This window comes from Balaenoptera musculus, chromosome 12, assembly GCF_009873245.2.
Source record: "Balaenoptera musculus isolate JJ_BM4_2016_0621 chromosome 12, mBalMus1.pri.v3, whole genome shotgun sequence".
Taxonomy (NCBI): domain Eukaryota; kingdom Metazoa; phylum Chordata; class Mammalia; order Artiodactyla; family Balaenopteridae; genus Balaenoptera; species Balaenoptera musculus.
In genome coordinates, this window is record NC_045796.1 from 18,590,667 (window position 1) to 18,610,573 (window position 19,907).

The following is a 19,907-nucleotide window of genomic DNA, read 5'->3' on the forward strand; positions in this document are numbered from 1 at the left end:
TGTGAAATGGTGATGTAACTGGAGAGGTGTGACTTGGGGGTCAAGGGAGTGTCTGCTTTAAATATGGGAGATACTGGAGTATGTTTATGTGCTGATGATCATGATTCAGAAGAGAGCGAGAAATTGATGCAGAAGAGAGAGAGGAAGATTGGAGGCAAATCCTTGAGCAGGTGGAAGAGATAGAATCCAGTGTACAAGTGGGGAGGGCGGTCCCATTAGAGCCTGAATGCTCCTATTGGGACAGAGGGGACTCGGTATGAGTGAGATGCAGGAAGGCTGGTACATTTCGTGGTAGGACAAGGAGGGAGTTCTCATCTAATTGTTTCTTATTTTCAAGGAAGTAAGGAGAGCAAGCCCGATCCCTGCCCCACTTCTAGGCCCTTAGGAACTTGGAATATGAGGGGGGAAAAGTAGCTTCTACTTAGAGGGTGACAGTGAGAAGAGTCATGAGGGCACAGTGAGGGCAGCAATGTGGAGGACAGGAACCCGTTGGAAAGCAGGGACGTCTGCTAAGGATTGTGAGTTTTGGGGATACAGGGGAAGGGACCGCCAAGGTGGGACGGGGCGGGGGAATGGGATCCTGGTGGTGACGGGGCCTGGCTCCGTTGTCACGTGGCGGCCTTGTGGTTTAGGTCTCTGATGGGTTGAAGACAAGTTAAGATTTTGGCCAGTAGATTATCTGGCTTCTTCTAGTTGTTAGAGGGGGAGGCACTCTCTTTCTACTCTTCTACCCACTCAGTGAAAGCCACGGAGCATTTTTGTTCCTAAACAGGCTGGACTTTCATACCGAAGCCAGCATGGAGTTTATTTCCTCCTGTATTGAATCCAGTGAATGACTGTGTCCATGCCAGGGGCTGTGGCCATCTTTCTAACCCACTTATCTAACCTCTTTACTTTCCAGCTTAAAACTCCCCAGTGTCTTCACATTCCTCTCAGGCTAAGTCCAAAGTCACCATCTGTCCTCCACAGGCTCAACTTCTGGCACTGCCCTCCTTCCGTATATCCTGGTCACTCAGAACTGCTTGCATTTCCCAAATTGACCCTAAATGTTTGGAATGACGTTATGACACTTCAGTTTCTGCTCAGCCCAGATCTTTCATCCTTTGGATTCTCTTCATTCCCCTCTCCCTTTGGGGAAGCACTACCCTCCCTTCTAAGGCCGAGTCAGTACCTCTCCTCAGAGTTTGATCTTACTGTTATCAAAGCACTGATTACACTGACTGTGATCTCTGGTCACCAAGGCTCTGATCTTTCCTTTCAATCTCTTTTCTCTCTATTGTTCTCATTGGATTATTTCTCTTGACCTATGTTCAACTTCCCTGATTCTTTCCTTTGTTATTACAATTCTTCAGTTCATTCCATTCAATGAGGTTTTTTTGTATTATACTTTTTAGTCCTTTGTCAGTTTTTGTTCTTTATATCTCATAATTTTTGTTGAATTTTTTCAGACTTTCTCCTCATTCAAAGAGTGTTCATGATATTTGCTGGAGCATCTTACCAGCTACTTCCAAGTCTTTGTCTTTGAGATCAGGAACTCTGTCTAATTAACCATCTTCATATGTCGATGGTTGAATGTGTTGCTTGGTATATATTATATGTTCAAGTATTTGTTGAACGAATAAGTGAGTAAATACATACTCACTTACTTTAATGAATGTAAGCTGCACAGTATATATGAAATATCCAGAGTGAGGACTCAGTTTAAACTCAGCTCTTTTGGAAATGCACTGAGCGTTAGTATACCACATGTTTTACAACCATGTAGACATTTCCTTTAATTTTTTCTTCAGATTTATGTAGCATATTTCTTTTGGACACCTTCAGTTTCTAGACTGAAATTTTTATGAGTTTTTAAGTAGGAAAAAATAGCTAAATGGAATAAAACCTAAACCCAATTCAGCATACTTGAAATGGTAAAAGAAAAGGGATTCAAGGCAATAGTGGGATAAGTAAAAATGAAAACAGAAAGAGAAGCAGGGCAGGCACGAAGGGTAGGAGAGAGTTCGGGATGTTATTGTGCAGAAATGCCCTGAACTCTTCACCAAAGCCATGTCTCCCCGGCCACTGGCTGCATGTCAGGGTCTAGCTTCCACACCCCTTGGGTAAACCTTCTAACTTAACCACCGGGGTCCACTCACTGCCTCTTGTGCCTCCTCTCCTTTAGTGTTTCTACACACCACTTTGTCTCATTCACCACGATTGTCTTCTCCTCAGGCCGTTCACAAGTTCTTACCATCCATCCAGTGATATTCAAAGCTGACACTTGTTTGAATTTCCACACTTAAAAAAATGGTTGTTCAGAAACAGACTTAACAGATATCAAGAACAAACTTATGGTTACCAAAGGGGAAATGTGGTGGCGGAGAGGGATAAATCAGGAGCTTGGGATGAACACACACACACTACTATGTATAAGATAGATAACCAACAAGGACCTACTGCATAGCACAGGGAACTGTACTCAATATTCTGTGATAACCTATATGAGAAAAGAATCTAAAAAAGAATGAATATCTGTATACGTATAACAGAATCACTTTGCTGTACACCTGAAACTAACAAAACATTGTAAATCAACTATACTCCAATAAAATAAAAAAAAATTCTCAAGGGAAAAATAAAGTTGTTGTGGATGGATTTTGGAAGGGCATTCTAAATTCCATTTAGCATACTGAAAAGAATAAAACAAAAGTGTCCACAGTTTTTATGGTCATTCTTAATTAACATTTCATTTATTCTCTTTTGTTTTTGAAAGTCTGTGTGTATTCAGTTCTATAGTAATTTACTCTTATGTATGTGATTACATCACTGGGGATAAGTGGGGACTATTTGGGGCTATCGGTGCACGAGTACACCCTGGTGATAGGAGTACAGTTTTTCTCTGAAGGAAGAGCTATTCCCTTTCAGTCCTCTGGGAATTAGTTAATCTAAGGGCCAGAAAATAAGGGGATGGGGAAGTGAAGGGACAGAGAGAGACAGAGAGACAGAGAGAGACTTGACTCCATCTTTGTTCATCAACTTTGAGAATGAGCCGTTCCCTGCAGTGGGAGGAGCTTCCCTAGAAATAGACTTGAAGTAAGTGGTATCATTAAGCTTCCCTATTTTTCTTTCCTCAAGCAGTGAGAAGTGAGATGATAATCATCTTTCGAAACAAAAAAAGCGTCCAAGAAAGCATTGACGCCCCGCAACTGAAGAGGACAGTGGCGTCCCCAAGCATGTGTGAGTTTGATGCTGGAGTCTCCCTGGACCCATCCACTCGCACGCTTTGATCAGGCCTCCGGGAACGTAGCAAGTGTGTATGATCTGAAAGGATCACTGAGGACAATTGCACTTGGAGCCCAGGAGGTTTAAAGAAGTGTGATGAGTCCGTATGGGGAGAAGTGATCTTGTCATTCCCCGGATAGCCGCCACAGCCTGGGTCAGTTGGCAGGAACCTGCCCAACTGAGCCAGGGTAGCAGCAGTAGCAGAATTTTTCTCTTCCTGTTGTGTGCTGGCAGCAAGAGCACACAACGGCAGGCTCTGAAGGCTGCTAAAAGGGCCAGGGGGGCTGGACTTGCACTTGGCGAGCTCGCCTCTAGGGGCGCACCTGAGCCCCAGGAACACGGCTTTGCGGAGCAGCTGGAAAGGCAGGATTGATCCTTGGACAAATAGGCAACTTTAGGAAACCCTATATTTGGCAAGATAAGCTCTAGAAAAGATTGGGTTCCGTGTAATCGGGGCAAATGGACAACTTAGGACTACTGTCATTTGAACACTGGAGAACATGTGACTGCATTCGTAGCCCATCTTGACGAAGTTGGGCGTGGTGCTGACGCCCGCGCATTGGCGTGGCTGTTAGTGATGTTTATGAGTGGTTTCTGACCTGACTGGGCTGGTGCCTGTTCAGGTAGGATGATGACCCTACCCCACCAGTGGTAAATATTTTGAATATGGTTTAAGATACACTCAAGTCACTTTCCTGCGTATTGAATGCATTCTCACCTAGTTTTTGCGTAACTTCTGTTTCAATACAGGAGTTAACCACACGTGCCAATTAGCTAAGGAAATGAGAAAAAGAGACATCGCTTGTTAACATGCAATCAGTCTTGGTTCTATTTAAGTGGCACAAACTAAGTGGAGAGTTTTTCAGGGTTTTCTATCAAATGAGAGTATTAAAAATGCTGTAACTAAGAGATCAGTTAGAGCTATATATTAATTCAACTTTTAAATTTTATAGACAAGGACGTTGAGACCACATTGCTCAGGGTAACTCATTTGTATAGGGATATACTTCTACTTATAAAGCGCTTTTACACGTATTATTTGCTTTTTTCTCTCAACAGCCCCATAAGGAGGCATTGTTATCTCTATTCCAAAAATGAGGATACTGAAGGTCACACCATTTACGACTTGCCTAAAACCCAAAGCTCCTTCTTATCTGTTCACATCCTAAAGGGCTGTCAAAGTGTGTTCATAAATGCTCTGTCATGACGTATACAAAAAAAGTGTAGAAAAGAAGTCTAGACTGTTTAAAAGCTAGTTTGGATTTTTCGTGTATTTGTATTAATTCATCTTGTAAGTTCATTTTCTCTTTTACATTTAACCCATGCTTTTGAGGTAGTCAGAGTGGATGAGAGAGCCAGAGCTTTGTAAAATTGTGCCTGAAACTCACAAATCCTAATACCTGGTGTGGAATCCTACAAGACTGCAGTGATTTTTTTTCCTCCCTTGCATCAGCTGAAACGACATCTAAACTATGGTTTAAAAATTTTAGTTTAATATCAATTATAATCATAAATAACAAGTCAACCTTACTTATGGAGACAAAGCAGGACTTTCTTAGGAATAGTGTTACTACCTAGATTTTTAACATCTAGGATTATGGAAAATTCTAGTCAGCTTAAGTTACCGTATATTATGACTCCTACCCTCACCCTAACCCAACAAATACAGCTGAGTTTCGTCACTTGGGAAGTTATGGTTTGTTAAAGATAAGATACAGCTAGTTAGGTCTTTACTTTAACCCAGCACAAGATAACAACTTCTTATTTGTTTACCCTATTACAGTTTCTACCTTTCTTTAGACTATAAGTTTCAAATGAGGATCTCAAGTCTTTCCATGTGAAATGATTTCACAGACTAATGAAAAAAAAACACGACAGAAATAAGACTAGAATAATCTCCTGGGGATTATAGTATTCTAGTTTCTCATCTGAAAAGCTGAATTTAAATGTTCTTCTCTGAGTGGTTATATAGTGATCATGATATAGACTAAGAATCTACTTACTTCAAACCATTGTATCACTTGATTTGGCATTGCCTAGATTCCTGCCTCTGACTTATATAGTTGACTTGTGTCTTATTGACCATGTAGGCAATCTTATTTAACATAAACAGAGTACTAAATATAATACACAGTACAGAATACAAAGTGTTATGGAATTAATCTTAAGCTTTCAGGGACCAGTCAAGTTTTCAGAACTGTCAGAACTATAAAAGCCTTCAAATGGAATATTAGTCCATTTAAAATAAAGGACAGTTTTCTATTTTATATTTATGGAGAACTTCAAAAGAAATAGCAGCTACTGAACATTTATGGCAGAAATAGAGATATTAAAGTTTAGATGAAATATAAAATATATACAAGTATATGTGCATGTAGGTATATATGAAAGCTTATGCATATGTGTAACTATGTTATATGTGACAAAGCTCTTGAGTTTTGTCAATTTAGCAACAAATATTAATTAACTTAACACCTCCTACTTGACAGGTATCATGACAGATACTGGAGGAGTTACAAAGATGGATAAGACAGTCTTTTCTCAAGGAGCCCATAATCTAGAGAGGAGATGGATGCATGAACAAGTAGCTGGACCACAGTGTGATAAGAACCCAACTAGTGGTATGAGGAAATGGTTACTGCAGCAGAGAGGAGAGAGCAATTAATCATTCCTGGGGGCATGGAAAGCTTCCAAGGGAAAATGACATTGCGGTTTAGCCATAAAGGATGAGTGGGATTTTTCCAGGCCATGAAAGAAATGAAGGGTATTTCAAGCATGAACGAGAGCCTGGAGAATTGACAGCACGTGCTGTAAGGGCAGGAGGAAATGGCAGGGAATGAGTTTGGAACGGTATATGGTACCAGAATCATGGAACATAGAAGGGAGACTGTTCAGGAGACTTGCTGCCAAATTAAAGCTTTGAACTTCACCGTCAGTCATCAGAGGAGTCTTTGAAAAATTTAAAAAAAGAACAGCTTGATTGGAGCTGGGATAGAATATACTGGAGAAAAAGGAGGCTGAAAAAGGAAGACCAGTTAGGAGTAGAATCAATAAGATGCTGAAGCAGAGGCAGTCACTGAGCAGGAAAGAAAGAAAGAGGATACATTTGGGAATCATTTGTGAGGTTAGAAAGGATGCACTGGTGATGAATTAGATGTGGGTATTGAGGTAGGGAGAAGGATAGGTGTTTAATAAATATTTATAGTGGGATAATGTGGTGATGTTTTAAATGATATATTTCCTCACCCCACATACAAAATTCCTGTTTTCTCTCACTCAGGTGGCAAAGGCATTTTACCCTCTGTGTCCTCAGGTTAGTGTTAGTACTGAAGAAACAGACAGAAAGAAAAATGGCAGTGTCTCTGGATGTAAACTCCAGGGCAGGGTCTTCATCTTGTTCACTTTTCCATTGCCAATATTTAGAGCAGAATCTGACACATTCTGGTGTCCAAAAAATATTTGTCTAATTTTAAAAAAAAGTCAATAATTTGAATGTCAAAATGGAAATTTGGAGCTCATGGTATAGACAGCAGCTTTCAGGCAAAAAAAAAAAAAAAAAGGATTTTTGAGTAAATGACAGCTTGGGTTTCAATGTCAAGAGCTGATGTTCTGGCCTAAACAGGAAGCAGACAGAATGATTTTCTCCTGTCTGTCCAGACTAGGTGTCGATCTTAGACGCTGGGCTGGGAAAAGAAGATGGGGCTCTGATCCTGACACCCTTTAGGGATTAGCTCCAAGGAGGGTGGAGGAAAGATGGAATTGGCTGAAAAGTTTGAGGGTGTAAGAGTAGGGCGAACTGAGACCCCGCTTCCCTTTGGAATTGGAGGAGCGCCGCACACCATGCTGGCATGGCAGCTGAGATGCTGGGAAGGCACGGCTCAGCAAAGGGCCTGGGAGAGCTCCCCCAGTGTCCAGCAAGCAGAGGGACACAGGAGAGCATCTTACCTGAGACCCAGGAGGGGAAGGGAGAGCTCAGACCATTCTTCCTCAGGCACATCTGGGAGCTAGAGTCTAAGGGGAAAGCGGGATGAAACATATGAAGGAAGTCTTCGGAGAGTAAGCAGCTATGAAAAATTTGAAAGGCAAAAGGCTATGAGAAGAGTTTTGGGGTTATGAGTTGGGTTCCTTTTAGCATCTTCTGAGAGACTTGAATCAAGCGTGGGATTCTTCTAAAATTATTTTTCATCTGTTATGTTGTGTTTCCTGGAACACCACCTCCCCTGAGATGCAGCCGTGGGAGTTCTAGCTTCAGTAGGTTCATGTGAACAAGAACTGTGCCGAGGAACACAGCGAAGAGAGGAATTTTTAGAAGTTCTTTCCTGCACCTCCACGTGGGTTAGTCTGGAATTGCATGTGATTACGAGTAAGCAGAGGGGGTCTCATTTCCTAGTTCTCTGAAAAAGGGTAAGCATTTGAGTGCTGACTACCATATTTCATCAATTCTTAGACACATTTTCACATAGTTTATATCTTGGAAATGAGGACAGGTTATTCAAATATACTTATCAGCATTTTTGTTAGTGGTGCAAACAGTGGTGTATCTTACTCTCAGTGGCATCTTAGTTTAATGAAATACTGTATGCATCAGATACTGCCCTGAGCACTTTACTTGTATTAACTTAAAAATCGCTACTGTCGTACAGACAAGGAAACTGAGGCATGGGTAAGTTTCATAACTTGCTGAAAGCCATGCATATCATGCAGGAGGGATTTAAAATAGTCTCCCTCCAGAGCCCATGCTCATCTGTACACTATGTCTCTAAGGCTGCAGAGCAGAGGGTGCCCTAACAGCGAGGTCCCTCTGCTGTTACATTATATATTATGACAATCTTATAAATTGGTACTGCTTTCATTCTTATTTAATATCTGAGGGAAGTAAGTGTTTAAAAGAGGTTAAGTAAGGTGCGGTCACATTGTTGGTAAACAGCAAACGAGGACTTGGACCTTGGCCTGATCCAGTCTCTCTCTTACCAGCTAAATGGAAACAAAGTCTTTGAAAGGTAATCTGCTCTGTAAAAGGACAGGAAAGCAACATCCTAATTTCAGACAATTTTTATTTTTATTTAAAGAGGTATTTTATAAATGCTCTGTGAAAATATATGTTAACTCTGCTATGACTAAACCCCCCCAATGTATTTATTCTCTATACCAGGGAGAAAAAAAATTACGTTTATAAATTTGAATGTATTTATTACAAAAAAATTGCCAGGCACTGGGATTCTGGTTGTTCTATTTTGAAAGGCAACTACATATTAATTTTAATCAGATCTTATATCTTGATGATAGTTGGTGATAAACGCATCCTGGATTGGCTCCCTGGGGTCCCACACCACAAAGATGAAATTCAGTTGAACTAAAGGTGCTTATTAAATTCAAACATGTTTTAATTCATTGATTCTCCATTAATCACTTTATTAAAGACAATGCATCAATTTGTTTTTATCCTGATTATAGCAGTTTTAATATTACCTGATTTGCTGATCCTGGTACTAGATTTGCTACTTGTTCTTTCCTGTTCAAATATATTTCTGATTCACAGAGCTTCTAAGGGACTACTATTTCTAAGGTCATAAAGCCTTGTGTTTTCACAATGAAAATAACCATTTTCAGAGGTTATTTTATTATATCCCAACAAGTACTCTGTGAGGTAGGTAAGGCCAATATTTAGAGCCTAGTTTTATACATGAGGAAACAGGCAAATAGAGGCTGAGTAACTTGGAAAGTTCACTGGCATAACTAGTACCAAACTTAGGGATGGAAAACTGGCCTTCATACTCAGGCCAACATGCTAGGCATTTGAAAAGAGCTACATATAATGCCCACTTTTGCTAAACTCAGCATGAAATGAGAGGCAAATCCACTTGCCTAACATTTAACCAATAATCACTCATTGAGTTTTGGTGATATCAGGAGGAGTAAATAAAGTTTCCAATAGACTAACCATTAGAAAAGTTATGTAATAAAATCTTATAAATGGATTCACTGCTCTATCTTATCAAGAGGAGTTTTTGTTAGGAGAACCACACCAGGTATTAAGATTTGTGAGGTTCGGGCACAAATTTACAAAGGTAAGCCCGGGCTCACTCATCCACTCCAACTTGTTCAAAAGCATGGATTAAATGTAAAAGAGAAAGTGAACTTATGAGAGGAATTAGTGCAAATACACTAAAAATCCAAACTAGCATGTAGGTAGCCTAGACTTCTATACTTTCTTATCTACACCATGGCAGAGCTTTTATGAACATATTTTTGACAGCCCCTCAGGAATTCTCTGGGCCAGTGGTTCCCATGGTAGAGGGTGGGAGTGAGTTCTAGAAGGGGAGGGAGGCCAGAAAAAGGGACCACCCTACTGGGGAGTGTTTTGGAAATTTGTGGGGCCTTTTTTTTTTTTGTAGTTCTTCTAGTGTATAATCTTAAGATTTACATATTAAAAAACAATTTTTAAATTATAAATCACATTTCATATGTCTAGTGTATTAGGTTATTAGGTCAATTTTTAAAAATTATATATATAGGAAAATATATTATCTATGAATTTCATTAAAGGATAGTAAAGGAAACATCCAAAGTATCTGTGATATAAATGGGAAACTGGCTCTAGGGCGCTGCTCTAGATCAGGGTTCTCAAAGTATGGTCTATACATCAGTAGTATCAGCATCACCCGGGAACTTGTTGAAAATACAAATTCTTATTACTCCAGACTTACTGAATATGAAATTCTGGGGGTGTGGCTCAGCAATCTGTGTTTTACCAAGGTTTCCAGGAGATTCTGATTCTCAAGCTTGAGAACCACTGCTTAGACTAATGGTACCTGTAGTCACATGATTGTTAAAGGGACATGGAGGTTACATTTTCTGAAATGTAGTTTTCTGGCTTTTACACCCACGTGATGCTAATGGTTTCTTGGAATCTTTGATCTGGAAAGCAAAGTCATCATCTGGTTAACCACCCTAGGGAAGCGGGTGGGCCGGCACTGAGGGCTGCGTGCACATTCTGTCACCTCACACCCCTCCAGCATTTACGTTTTAAAAATCTCTGCCTCAGCACAGGTCTTCTGTGCGCTAAACTGTTTTTACTTTATCTGCTGAGATTTTGCAGGTCTGGAGGTCACAAGGGGTCGGGATGGCATTATTGCTTATAAAAATTATTTACAAATTCACCCAGTATTTAGGGGGGGACCCTGAGAAACATTAAGAAATTATAGGAGCAGACACACACACACACACACACACACACACACACACTCACTGTGAAATAGTAACACTGTTGGTTAACCTTGCATCAGGATACCTGTTGAGAGCTGTACCTTAGGTCTTCCATGGATGACAGAAATTTGCAACAGATTAGTAAATTAAGGACTTGAGTTTGATATTTAAATGAAGCTCTCAGTCTTCTAGACTTTGCTAGTAACAACATATTCTGTATTACCTGAAACTGTTTTTATTAATTAAATGTGTAGCTTAATGTTGTTGTTTTTAGAAGCAGTTATGAAAAACTATGGGGTTTTGTTTTTTTAAAATAGTGTACAATTGGATGTGACCAAAACTAAAGGTCAGAATATTTCCATAAGTTTTGAGTGAATACATACTATTGATGTAAATTAAAATTTGAAAAAGTAAAATGACTTTGAGAAATCTTTTCTTCTTTAAAAGATCACATTTGTACAAAAACTAAAAAAAGTTTTATGACAGAGCAATCACATTATCTTTTAAAGTAATGGAAGAAAATCAGAATCGTCTTATAAACACCTATGAAGAGTTACAATGACAAATATATTTCTATCTAAAACAGTGGACAGCACTGTACCATTTAAACAGGACACACCCTAAATTAAGGTTCTTTAAAAAGCCATGAACAGAGATACATGAAGACAGTCTCTCTACTTTTTAAAACTGTATCACTTTATGCCTGTATTTTCTGGAAAAATACTATTTCTTTTGATAATATAGCAGACCACTACCAAAAGATCTACATCACTTTACAACAAATAACTTAAGATATTTTGTCTATTCCGTATTTAAGATTTTAATAATTTTCTGGATGAAAAGTATCAATCATAAAAATTAACCTTTGCAAAGTCTGTTTTCCCTCGTTACACCATACTGTAAACGCCTCTTGTTAAAGGCTGACAATAAGGTGACACATGACTGCCACCATGTGGGCAGTAAGACGATACAGATTTCAAAATCAAATAAACCTCAATTTAATGAGAATTACCATATTCTTTATTCTGAAATGCAATGGGAACAATGATTAATAAGGACGTTCGGTCCTCTTTGAGCTACATTATTCTATATCCATTAATGTGATGTTCATTTTTGGTACAAGTAGTTGGACACTGATACTGATAATATCAACTAGCAAAAGGCCATTTACGGAAATTATCTACAACCTTGCTACTCCAAGTATGTTCCATAGGCTAGTGGCATCTGTACTTACTTGGGAGCCTATTGGAGACGCAAAATCAGGCCTCACCTGAGACACCTGGAATCCAAATCAGCATTTTAACAAGATGCTGAGGATTTCCGTACACACTCAAGGCCAAGATGTCTTCATCTACACCTGGTGCCTAGTGTCTGGACCCTCACCCTTTACTGTACTTCCCACTCAATGTAGGGGCAGGTAACTTTTACCAAAAAGTCCAGAACGTTAAGAAAAGTATAGTTTGTTCTACTTGAATTACCTAACTTGACTTTCCCTTTGCAGATGTAGAAATCTATTTTATCTATTATTTGCTGAGGTTAAACTACTGGATTAATTCCACAATTCAGAGAAAAAATTTAAAACAAATATTCCAGAAAAAAGGGCTTATTTAGTTTCAGGAGAGATTAGAATATTTTATTTTGCCCAATCAGAGCCCTTCAGCATAAAGAGACATTCATATACATATATATGAACATTTTCCAGAAACATTAATTTATAATACATTATTTTAAAATACCAGCTTAACGGTATTTATTTACAAAAATATTTCATTACCTAATTTAAACCTTTTGCTGTGATGACAGTTGTAAAGTACAGGAATGCAAAATAACTACAAAGTTTAACACCTTTTTAGTGTTTGCAATAGTGCTTTTTTGTTTTTTGTTTTAAATGAAACAGTACACAGAGATGGGTTTTTTAATCATATTTAAAATGCATATTCCAGCAATCACCTTTGAGATAGTTACTGGACTGAGCAAGATTAAAAAAAAAGTGCAGCAACTGAAAACTACCTGCATGTACAGTTTAATGTGTACACAAGCTCGAGCTCTATACCAACCATGCTTGCCCCTGAAGTGGACAATGTTAGAAAAACTTAATCTTGCTCTTTTTAATATTGTTTTTGGTGTTGCATTTACAATGAACCAATAGTATAACTAGAAAGCAAAATGTTTTTCTGGTTCTAACTACCACGTTAAGCAGAGGTCACACCTAAAGTATCACAGTACCATTTATTTACAAAAAAAATTTTTTTAAATTTAAAACATGATTTACCCTCTTTGCATTGCTCTCTATTGATATGTTAAATCTGTTTCCACCTCCTTACATTGTCTTCAGTTGAAGAAAATTTAAACAACGCAAAACACATTGCAAAAGTATAAAAAAAAAACCCAAACTCCCAAATAAATAGGATTCCATTGTCATTAGCCTATATCCATTTAAAATGCCTGAGCCAAACAACCTACAATAAATGAATACTGATTTATTTACAACTCATACAGTATAAAATTTTAATTTAAACTATAAGCCTCGTTGCGAAATATTGGCAGAACACAGTCATGATTTTTCTGATGCAAAGAGTGCAATGAAAAGAGCAATTTAATTACACGTAGCCCTGGACTACTGTACTCAATTTGTAAAGGAATTGTGCCTAATAATTTAAGACTGTGTTAGGAACTGAAGAAAGCAATGTTATAACCCTGATAATTGGGAAGTTATTAAAACCATTTAATTCAGCTGAGAAAGGTAAGCGAAAGTTTCCCCTTTGATTTTTGTTGGGGTTGTTACAACTATTTTCTGTCCACAGAAGCTTTAAAACTTCTGTGGTAACAGTAAGATCATTAAGAGTCACAGGAAAAATCATCCCCATAGCACTTTCCAAGAAATTGATCAGAGTGATGAAAAGTATAATTAACAAAAGCTGTAAACAGTATCTTCACATTCATTTTCAAATGAAAAAAAAATAATTTTGGGGCATAAATTTCAATTCAAGAGAACAAACACCCTAAGAGGGAAAAGAAAAAAACGGAGGACACTTAAGATAGAGAAGTGCTCTTTTTCAAAGTAAATACAGATTAAAAAGTCTAGGAATATTTGATCAAGTATCAAACTGATAAGGAACAAATTCTATAAACTACAAAATAAAAACCGTCATTGACAAAAATACATAAACTCTGTTTTCATTTTTGGAAATTTATTTTTAAAAAAGGTAGAAGAAAATATCTGGAAAACTATTTTAAATATATATATATATTTAAAACAATAATTAAGGTAGGCATCCAACAGCAAGCTGCAGCTATTGAGAAAGATCTTGTAATTATTGTTGTGGGCATTTTCCCCAAAATAAAATTAATATTTGAAAATGCTCAATAGAGGGCTTCTTTTAAACCATAGTAATGATATCTTTCCTGTCATGTGTGAAGACTTTTGAATGATGTATGATTCTTTAAAATTAATTGTATCTCGATATGAGATACCAATATTTCTTATTATAAGCGTAAAACATAACTTTTTGTATGGATAATATACATACTTTTTAAGTACTTTGACTTAAACTTAACAAGTTCACCATTTTTAAAATTAAAGAGTACATTTATAAAAATTCCATTTTAAAACTAAAAGTATATTCTCTAGCAGTATGTATAAATATAACATGTTACTGTATGATCTTAAAACAAATCTGAAAGTGTTGCAATAATTTAAGACCTAGAACGCTGAAACAAGCAGCAAATGATTTTACTATTTTTTTATCCTTGAAAACTATATAAAACCTTATTGAAGGTTTTAAAACTAAGATCATTTGTTTAAGGTGCAGCTAGCAGCATATTCACAATTTTGGTATGTTTTATACATATGTTATCACTTGATTTGAACGGAGAAATGTGAATTAAATGATAATAAAAAGTTTTCATTACCTAAAAAACTGCAGAAAAAATTCAAGTTTAAAGTTCAGTGCTCTTTATTTTGCAAAAACAAATAAACAAAATCCCAAAAGTTAAAATGTAAAATAAATCTTTGCCACAAAAAATTTACCTTTGGATATAGCTTTTCTAATGTCACATGAGAAAATGCCTTAAGCAAAACATATATGGAATACAGAACTCAGGGTAAAACTTTGAAGTCCATGGTGTCTTTCACATATTTTTCCTTTCCTCAGCTGTTTTCTCATCACCCCTTGTAACCTAAAAGTATGTAACACTTTCAGACTTGTTTAAAACACATATCTACATGAAATAACTTCAGAGAAACCTACAATTAAAAAGTTCTAAGCAAAAGAAAATGCTTCTTTCTTTAAAGTACTGTACTTAATTAAATTGTAATATAGTACACATAATAACATAGACAATTAGCAGCACTTTTTCCCATCCATAAAAAAATCAAATTAAGAAGTTAGTAATAGCTCAGTTATATCTATAACCATTTTTGGAAACACTTTGTACAACTGAAATGCAAACCAAGGGAATTAAGATAATTGAAAACTTCAAATGATGTAATATACAGAAGTTGTCAGAATATAAGGTTTCAAATAACGTTCTAAGCAACTACATATGGATTTTAGTTTGAAGAGTGAAATGAACCAGGTATGTGGTACATATAGGGAAACCACTTCCTACTGACAAACTGCTAATCAGTGAACACTTCAGTGATTTGAGAGTCAAGGACACAGGCAACAAAGAATAATGTTTGAAGAAATGGAGGAAGCACACAAAAATCTTTCATTTTTCTAATATTTTCTATTTTGACTATTTTTTTTAATTTTTGGTTTGTTTTCCTGAAATCTTGGCTTGCTGGTGACTGTAACTTTTTGCGTTAGAAAAAAAATAGAGATGTTACCTCTCAAATTACAATAAATTCCCTGGGTTAGTTTATTACTGCAGACTGTCTCTTATCTACAGACTGAATCAAGTATAACTCTGAGAAGCTTATTTCCTATTTTCAAAAATACTTCAAGCTTTCTAATCCTAAGTGAGTTTCTAGTTTGCTGTGCATAATTTGTAGATTAATTTAAAAATGAAATAAAATAACTTGAAATATTAATTTAAGATTTTCTTATAAAATCCATCTCAGGTAAATGTATCTAACTTCTCTATTTGAAAATAATTACAAGATTGGTTCATTTTATATACAACAGGAAAAATGACAGTGATATAAAAATTAAGTTGATATACAATTAACACAAAATAACACAGCAAATTAAATAATTGGAGCTAATATGCCCTTACATATGAATGGGGAATCAACCAGTATATTACTTTACTTAGTGCTTCTCAACTTCAAATCTGTTAACTACTGATTTTATTGATGACATTCACAAAACTGTACCTTTAAAAAACGGCTTAATACTTCCTGTGACATATCATGGAACAATGGGTTTATTAGATAATATATGATACAAATTAAACAATTTGTAAACTGCTACATGTTCATCATATAGCTGACATTAACTAACAGAAATGTTACTCATAGGTACTTTCTACAAAGTCAAAAACTTTTGAGAATGACTATTTTTAAAATATTTCTTTTGGCTTGATCAGTTATCTCTACCACATATATTTAATCCCTTCCTAATGATATTTAAAGTAAATTTTAATGTAAACTTTCATATTCCATAGTGCACGTTATAAAATGTAAACATAAGAGCTTTATTAATGAAAAGAGTAAAGAGGAAAAATGCATAACAGACTGTGAAATTAAGGTGTTCTACAATATACCTTTAATGATCATATGGAATAGAAAAACAACCATCATGTTTGCTATCAATTTGTGCTCTGATTATCTCTTAATGACAAAAGAAAACTGTTTTAAACTATTTTTTATAGAAGAAAATATTTAAATTTCATTAATACTAAGTATAATGCTTCTATATTATTCGTCCTTTGTTGCTTTAAGAACAATCAGTAATAATCTCAGATGAGCCTGCAGAATGAGCTTACCTACTTCAGATCTACCCCATCATCTCTTTTCTGCCTATGTGCTATTCTAGGGACCAATCATTTATTGTCCACCGATGGTCTCATCTGCTTTATACTCCAATACAGGAATAATTTAGTTACCAAAATGCACATATTTTCCTTTCCTTTTGGCTTTTTAAAACCTTGAAAGGACATGAACAGTTTTACAGTATATTTCTACAGAAAATACTTTGTACGTCATCAGACTAGACTCTTACATAGATAATTATTGACAAAGGATGCTTGTGATTTTTTCCATGCGACAGCATGTGCACTAAGATTTAATTGGCTCATCACCTGAGTGTACTGGAACTGTTAGCAAGTAAAGGGCATATTAAAACGGGAGCTGAACATTTTACTGAAATAATCAAACATTTTTTTAAGCAATTTTAATTAAATAATGCAAAGGTACATTGGGTTAAACATTTTATAAAAATTCAAGCAAAATTAAAAACTTAGCCAATTTCAACATTTCTACAAATTTAACCAGTAACTATTTTGGTCAAATCCACATTTAGCTGAATTAATGAGAACAAGGACAAGGGACCTTGAAGTATTCTCCTCACCACAATGGAGGTTTTTCTCACTTTCCACACTGCATAGCCATTACATGGAAACTCCCAGAATCATGAGCAGTTCAGTCATGCTCTACACTTTTCTTTTCAATGAAAAGTGATGTATCGCCTTGTTTTGCTTTTGACAAAATATGGACTAAACACAAGTATACAATAACAAGAATCCAAGAGTAGCCCATACACAAGTCAACTATGTGTATGTTTTTATTATTTAAAGCCCACCATTCAGCTTATCTGTCTAAAGATATGGTAATAAACAGTTTGTGTCTTTTTCACTAATGATACTGATGACCAGTCAGTTGAAGGGAGGGAAAGTCCAAGACAGCCGTTTATAATTCAGTAAGTGACACAAATATAACTGTTTCAGCTTCAGGACTTCTGACTTATTGCCTCTCCCTCAAAGAGGTCAAACAATGATGGCAGATAACGACAGCACAGAAACTTTTGGCATGTGAAAGTTTAATACAGGACTGACCCAGGAAAAGTCCCTGCCACGTCTCCTCAACATCCCTCTGTTTCTTCATTTGTAACATGTGACCATCCTAGCTCCCAAACCATCAACTCGTAGCTGGCCCACAGCACATACTCCACGTTGAGTGTGTGTGAACACTCCTCAGTTAAAGCCGCATGACTGAGGTCAAACAGTGCATGATTGTGCTAGGAAAGAACAGTATCCAGTGATGAACATCTCTTTAATGTTAACTTTCCTAAAGTGAAATCAATAAAATAAAAAAGGAAAATTCTTTTTCCTTCTGGCTGAAGTTGGACTTAGTTGGATTTCTGGTTGTCAGAACTGGTACCACTTCTTATCTTTGTATTTCAACATCATCTAAAGGGGAGAAAACACGAAAAACACGTTTTAAAAATGCCAGAATAACAACACTTAAAACTGGTTGCTATACTTTTCCAAAACATGATATCATTCTGAAACATTCTCTCATTTTTATATTTAGTATTTATATGGAAAGCAGGAAGCAGGAACTGTTCCGTTTCAAGGAAAAAGGAATGCATCTATGAAGAACTAGCCTAGAAGGTCCTCACATTTCCTAAAGACATAAGTAAATTCTGGCTCAGTGCATTCTTTGGTGACCTAAGCTAATAACTTAAAAAATAGGGTAACTTTCAGTTCTCTAAAGTGAATTAAAAATAATGTTTAAAGAACCTGGAGAATGAAAGGCTGAAATTACTACTGCTGCCATCTACAGTTTACTGAGCACTTAACTCTGGGCCAGGCACTGTATAACATACCTTCTCTACATGATTTCACTTGGTCCTCACAACAACTCTTGTCTGTTAGGCATTATTAGCCTCCCTATTCTACAAATGAAGAAACTGAGGCTTATAGGGGTTAACCGCGGTAACACAATGGTGAAACTGGGATTTGAACCCATGTAGTCTAATTAAAAAACCCATGATCTTAACCACCTCAACGTACTGTCTTCCTTAGACTCTCAAATATGGCTCAGGAACGTTTGGTAGAAGGGAAGAGCGAACAGCTAGGGATTGAGCTCTTTGCTAAATATTTTGACTGTAGATATATCTGAGGTTAAGTGAACTGTTATATGCCTTAGAGATCACAGTCATGGGCAGGGTTATGCCAACAAAAGGCCTGACCTAGATTGAAGGCACTAGCCTGTATCTGAGGTGTGTTGGCCTAGTACAAGGACGCACAAAAGATCTCTGAATCTCTCTGAAAGCCTGGACAAATCTCTCCCAAGTCAAGTTACCTCTCAGACATTCTAGGTGTCAACATTATTGAGCAAGGAAGAGATGACTTTTGACTGAAAAGTGTAAAGAAGAGCTATTACTGACAGAGTGGGTACTCAAATATAAACATAACCTTAACATGGCTTCTTCAGGTAAGACACTCAAAATGCCTTTGAGGGCTAGGCTAGGAACTAAATGTGTGAAGTAGCCCAGTAAAAAGCATCAAGGAGTGGCAGAACGGTGCGTCAAAATGAAGAACGTGTATTCCACCTGACGGCTTTTAAATTCAGTTTTTCAGGGGTACTATTCTGGCTAACAAAGTGTATTTGTAAGAAGGCCAGTTAGGGATCCGCTACTTTACAGCAGCTGTTTTTAAGCTCCACCACAACTTCCTAGTTCATCAAGATGAATTCGTTGCAAAAATGCACATTACTCCTCTGTGTGAACTGGTCTACAGACAGATTTAGTATTGTTTCACTGAATAAAAACATTGGCCAATTTCAGTTATTTAGATCTACCTAAAGAATCAAGAGGCAAATTATTTCCTTCTCTAGGAGAAGTTAGTAGTAGAATCTGAGGCATTTAGGAAAATTAGCTTTGTTGTTCTTATTGTATCCCCTAAGAAACCGTTTGCAAAGCCACTGGCTTTGTTTACAAAAAGCCTGAAGGTGAGTAGGTACCTTCAAAATTTATAAACTTCAGTAAGAGACCAAAGGCTACTGAGACATATTCTTGTAATGGTTCCCTCTGGCGGCAAAAATTAGGAATTTGCAACCATACTGAGGATACATGAAAATTCATATGTAGAAATACGACAGCTATAAAAATACAGTAATTTTCATACTTGCTTTACCTAGGCTTTTTGGCTTAAATATTTGACAGACATACCTCATGAGCATGTTTAGAAAATGAATCTGCACTGGATAACATAGCTGCAGTTCTTTCTTCCAGGTCACTAAGTTTCTGCCCTCTTTCATCTAGTGCCAACCTGGCTCGTGCTAATTCACCAACAACTCCAGATGCTGCTCCTTTCACGCCTTCGATGCCACCAGGGCCAGGGATATGCTGAGCAAGACTTCTTGAAGCCTTTCCCGAGGATGATTCTCCAACTGAATGATTTGATAAATCAAAGAGTAACCCAGAAAATGAAAATTTTTTACTAATAAAATCCTACTACCTGATAGCATTAGAACACACGTGATTGAC

The 19,907-nt window shown here is 36.9% G+C and overlaps 1 protein-coding gene across 4 annotated transcripts in view; it reads right to left on the minus strand.

The window, feature by feature from the left end:
• Positions 1-14,408: 14,408 nt before the first annotated feature.
• Positions 14,409-19,907, minus strand: part of STXBP5 (syntaxin binding protein 5) — a 167,646-nt gene continuing 162,147 nt past the window's right edge. For all 4 annotated transcript variants that reach the window (XM_036871184.1, XM_036871186.1, XM_036871185.1 and 1 more), the window contains 2 exons: positions 19,590-19,810; positions 14,409-17,823 (listed from right to left, as the gene is read on the minus strand). In XM_036871184.1, the coding sequence (XP_036727079.1) occupies positions 17,782-17,823; positions 19,590-19,810 (263 nt within the window). In that variant the 3' untranslated portion in view covers positions 14,409-17,781. The remainder of the gene's footprint in view (positions 17,824-19,589; positions 19,811-19,907) is intronic.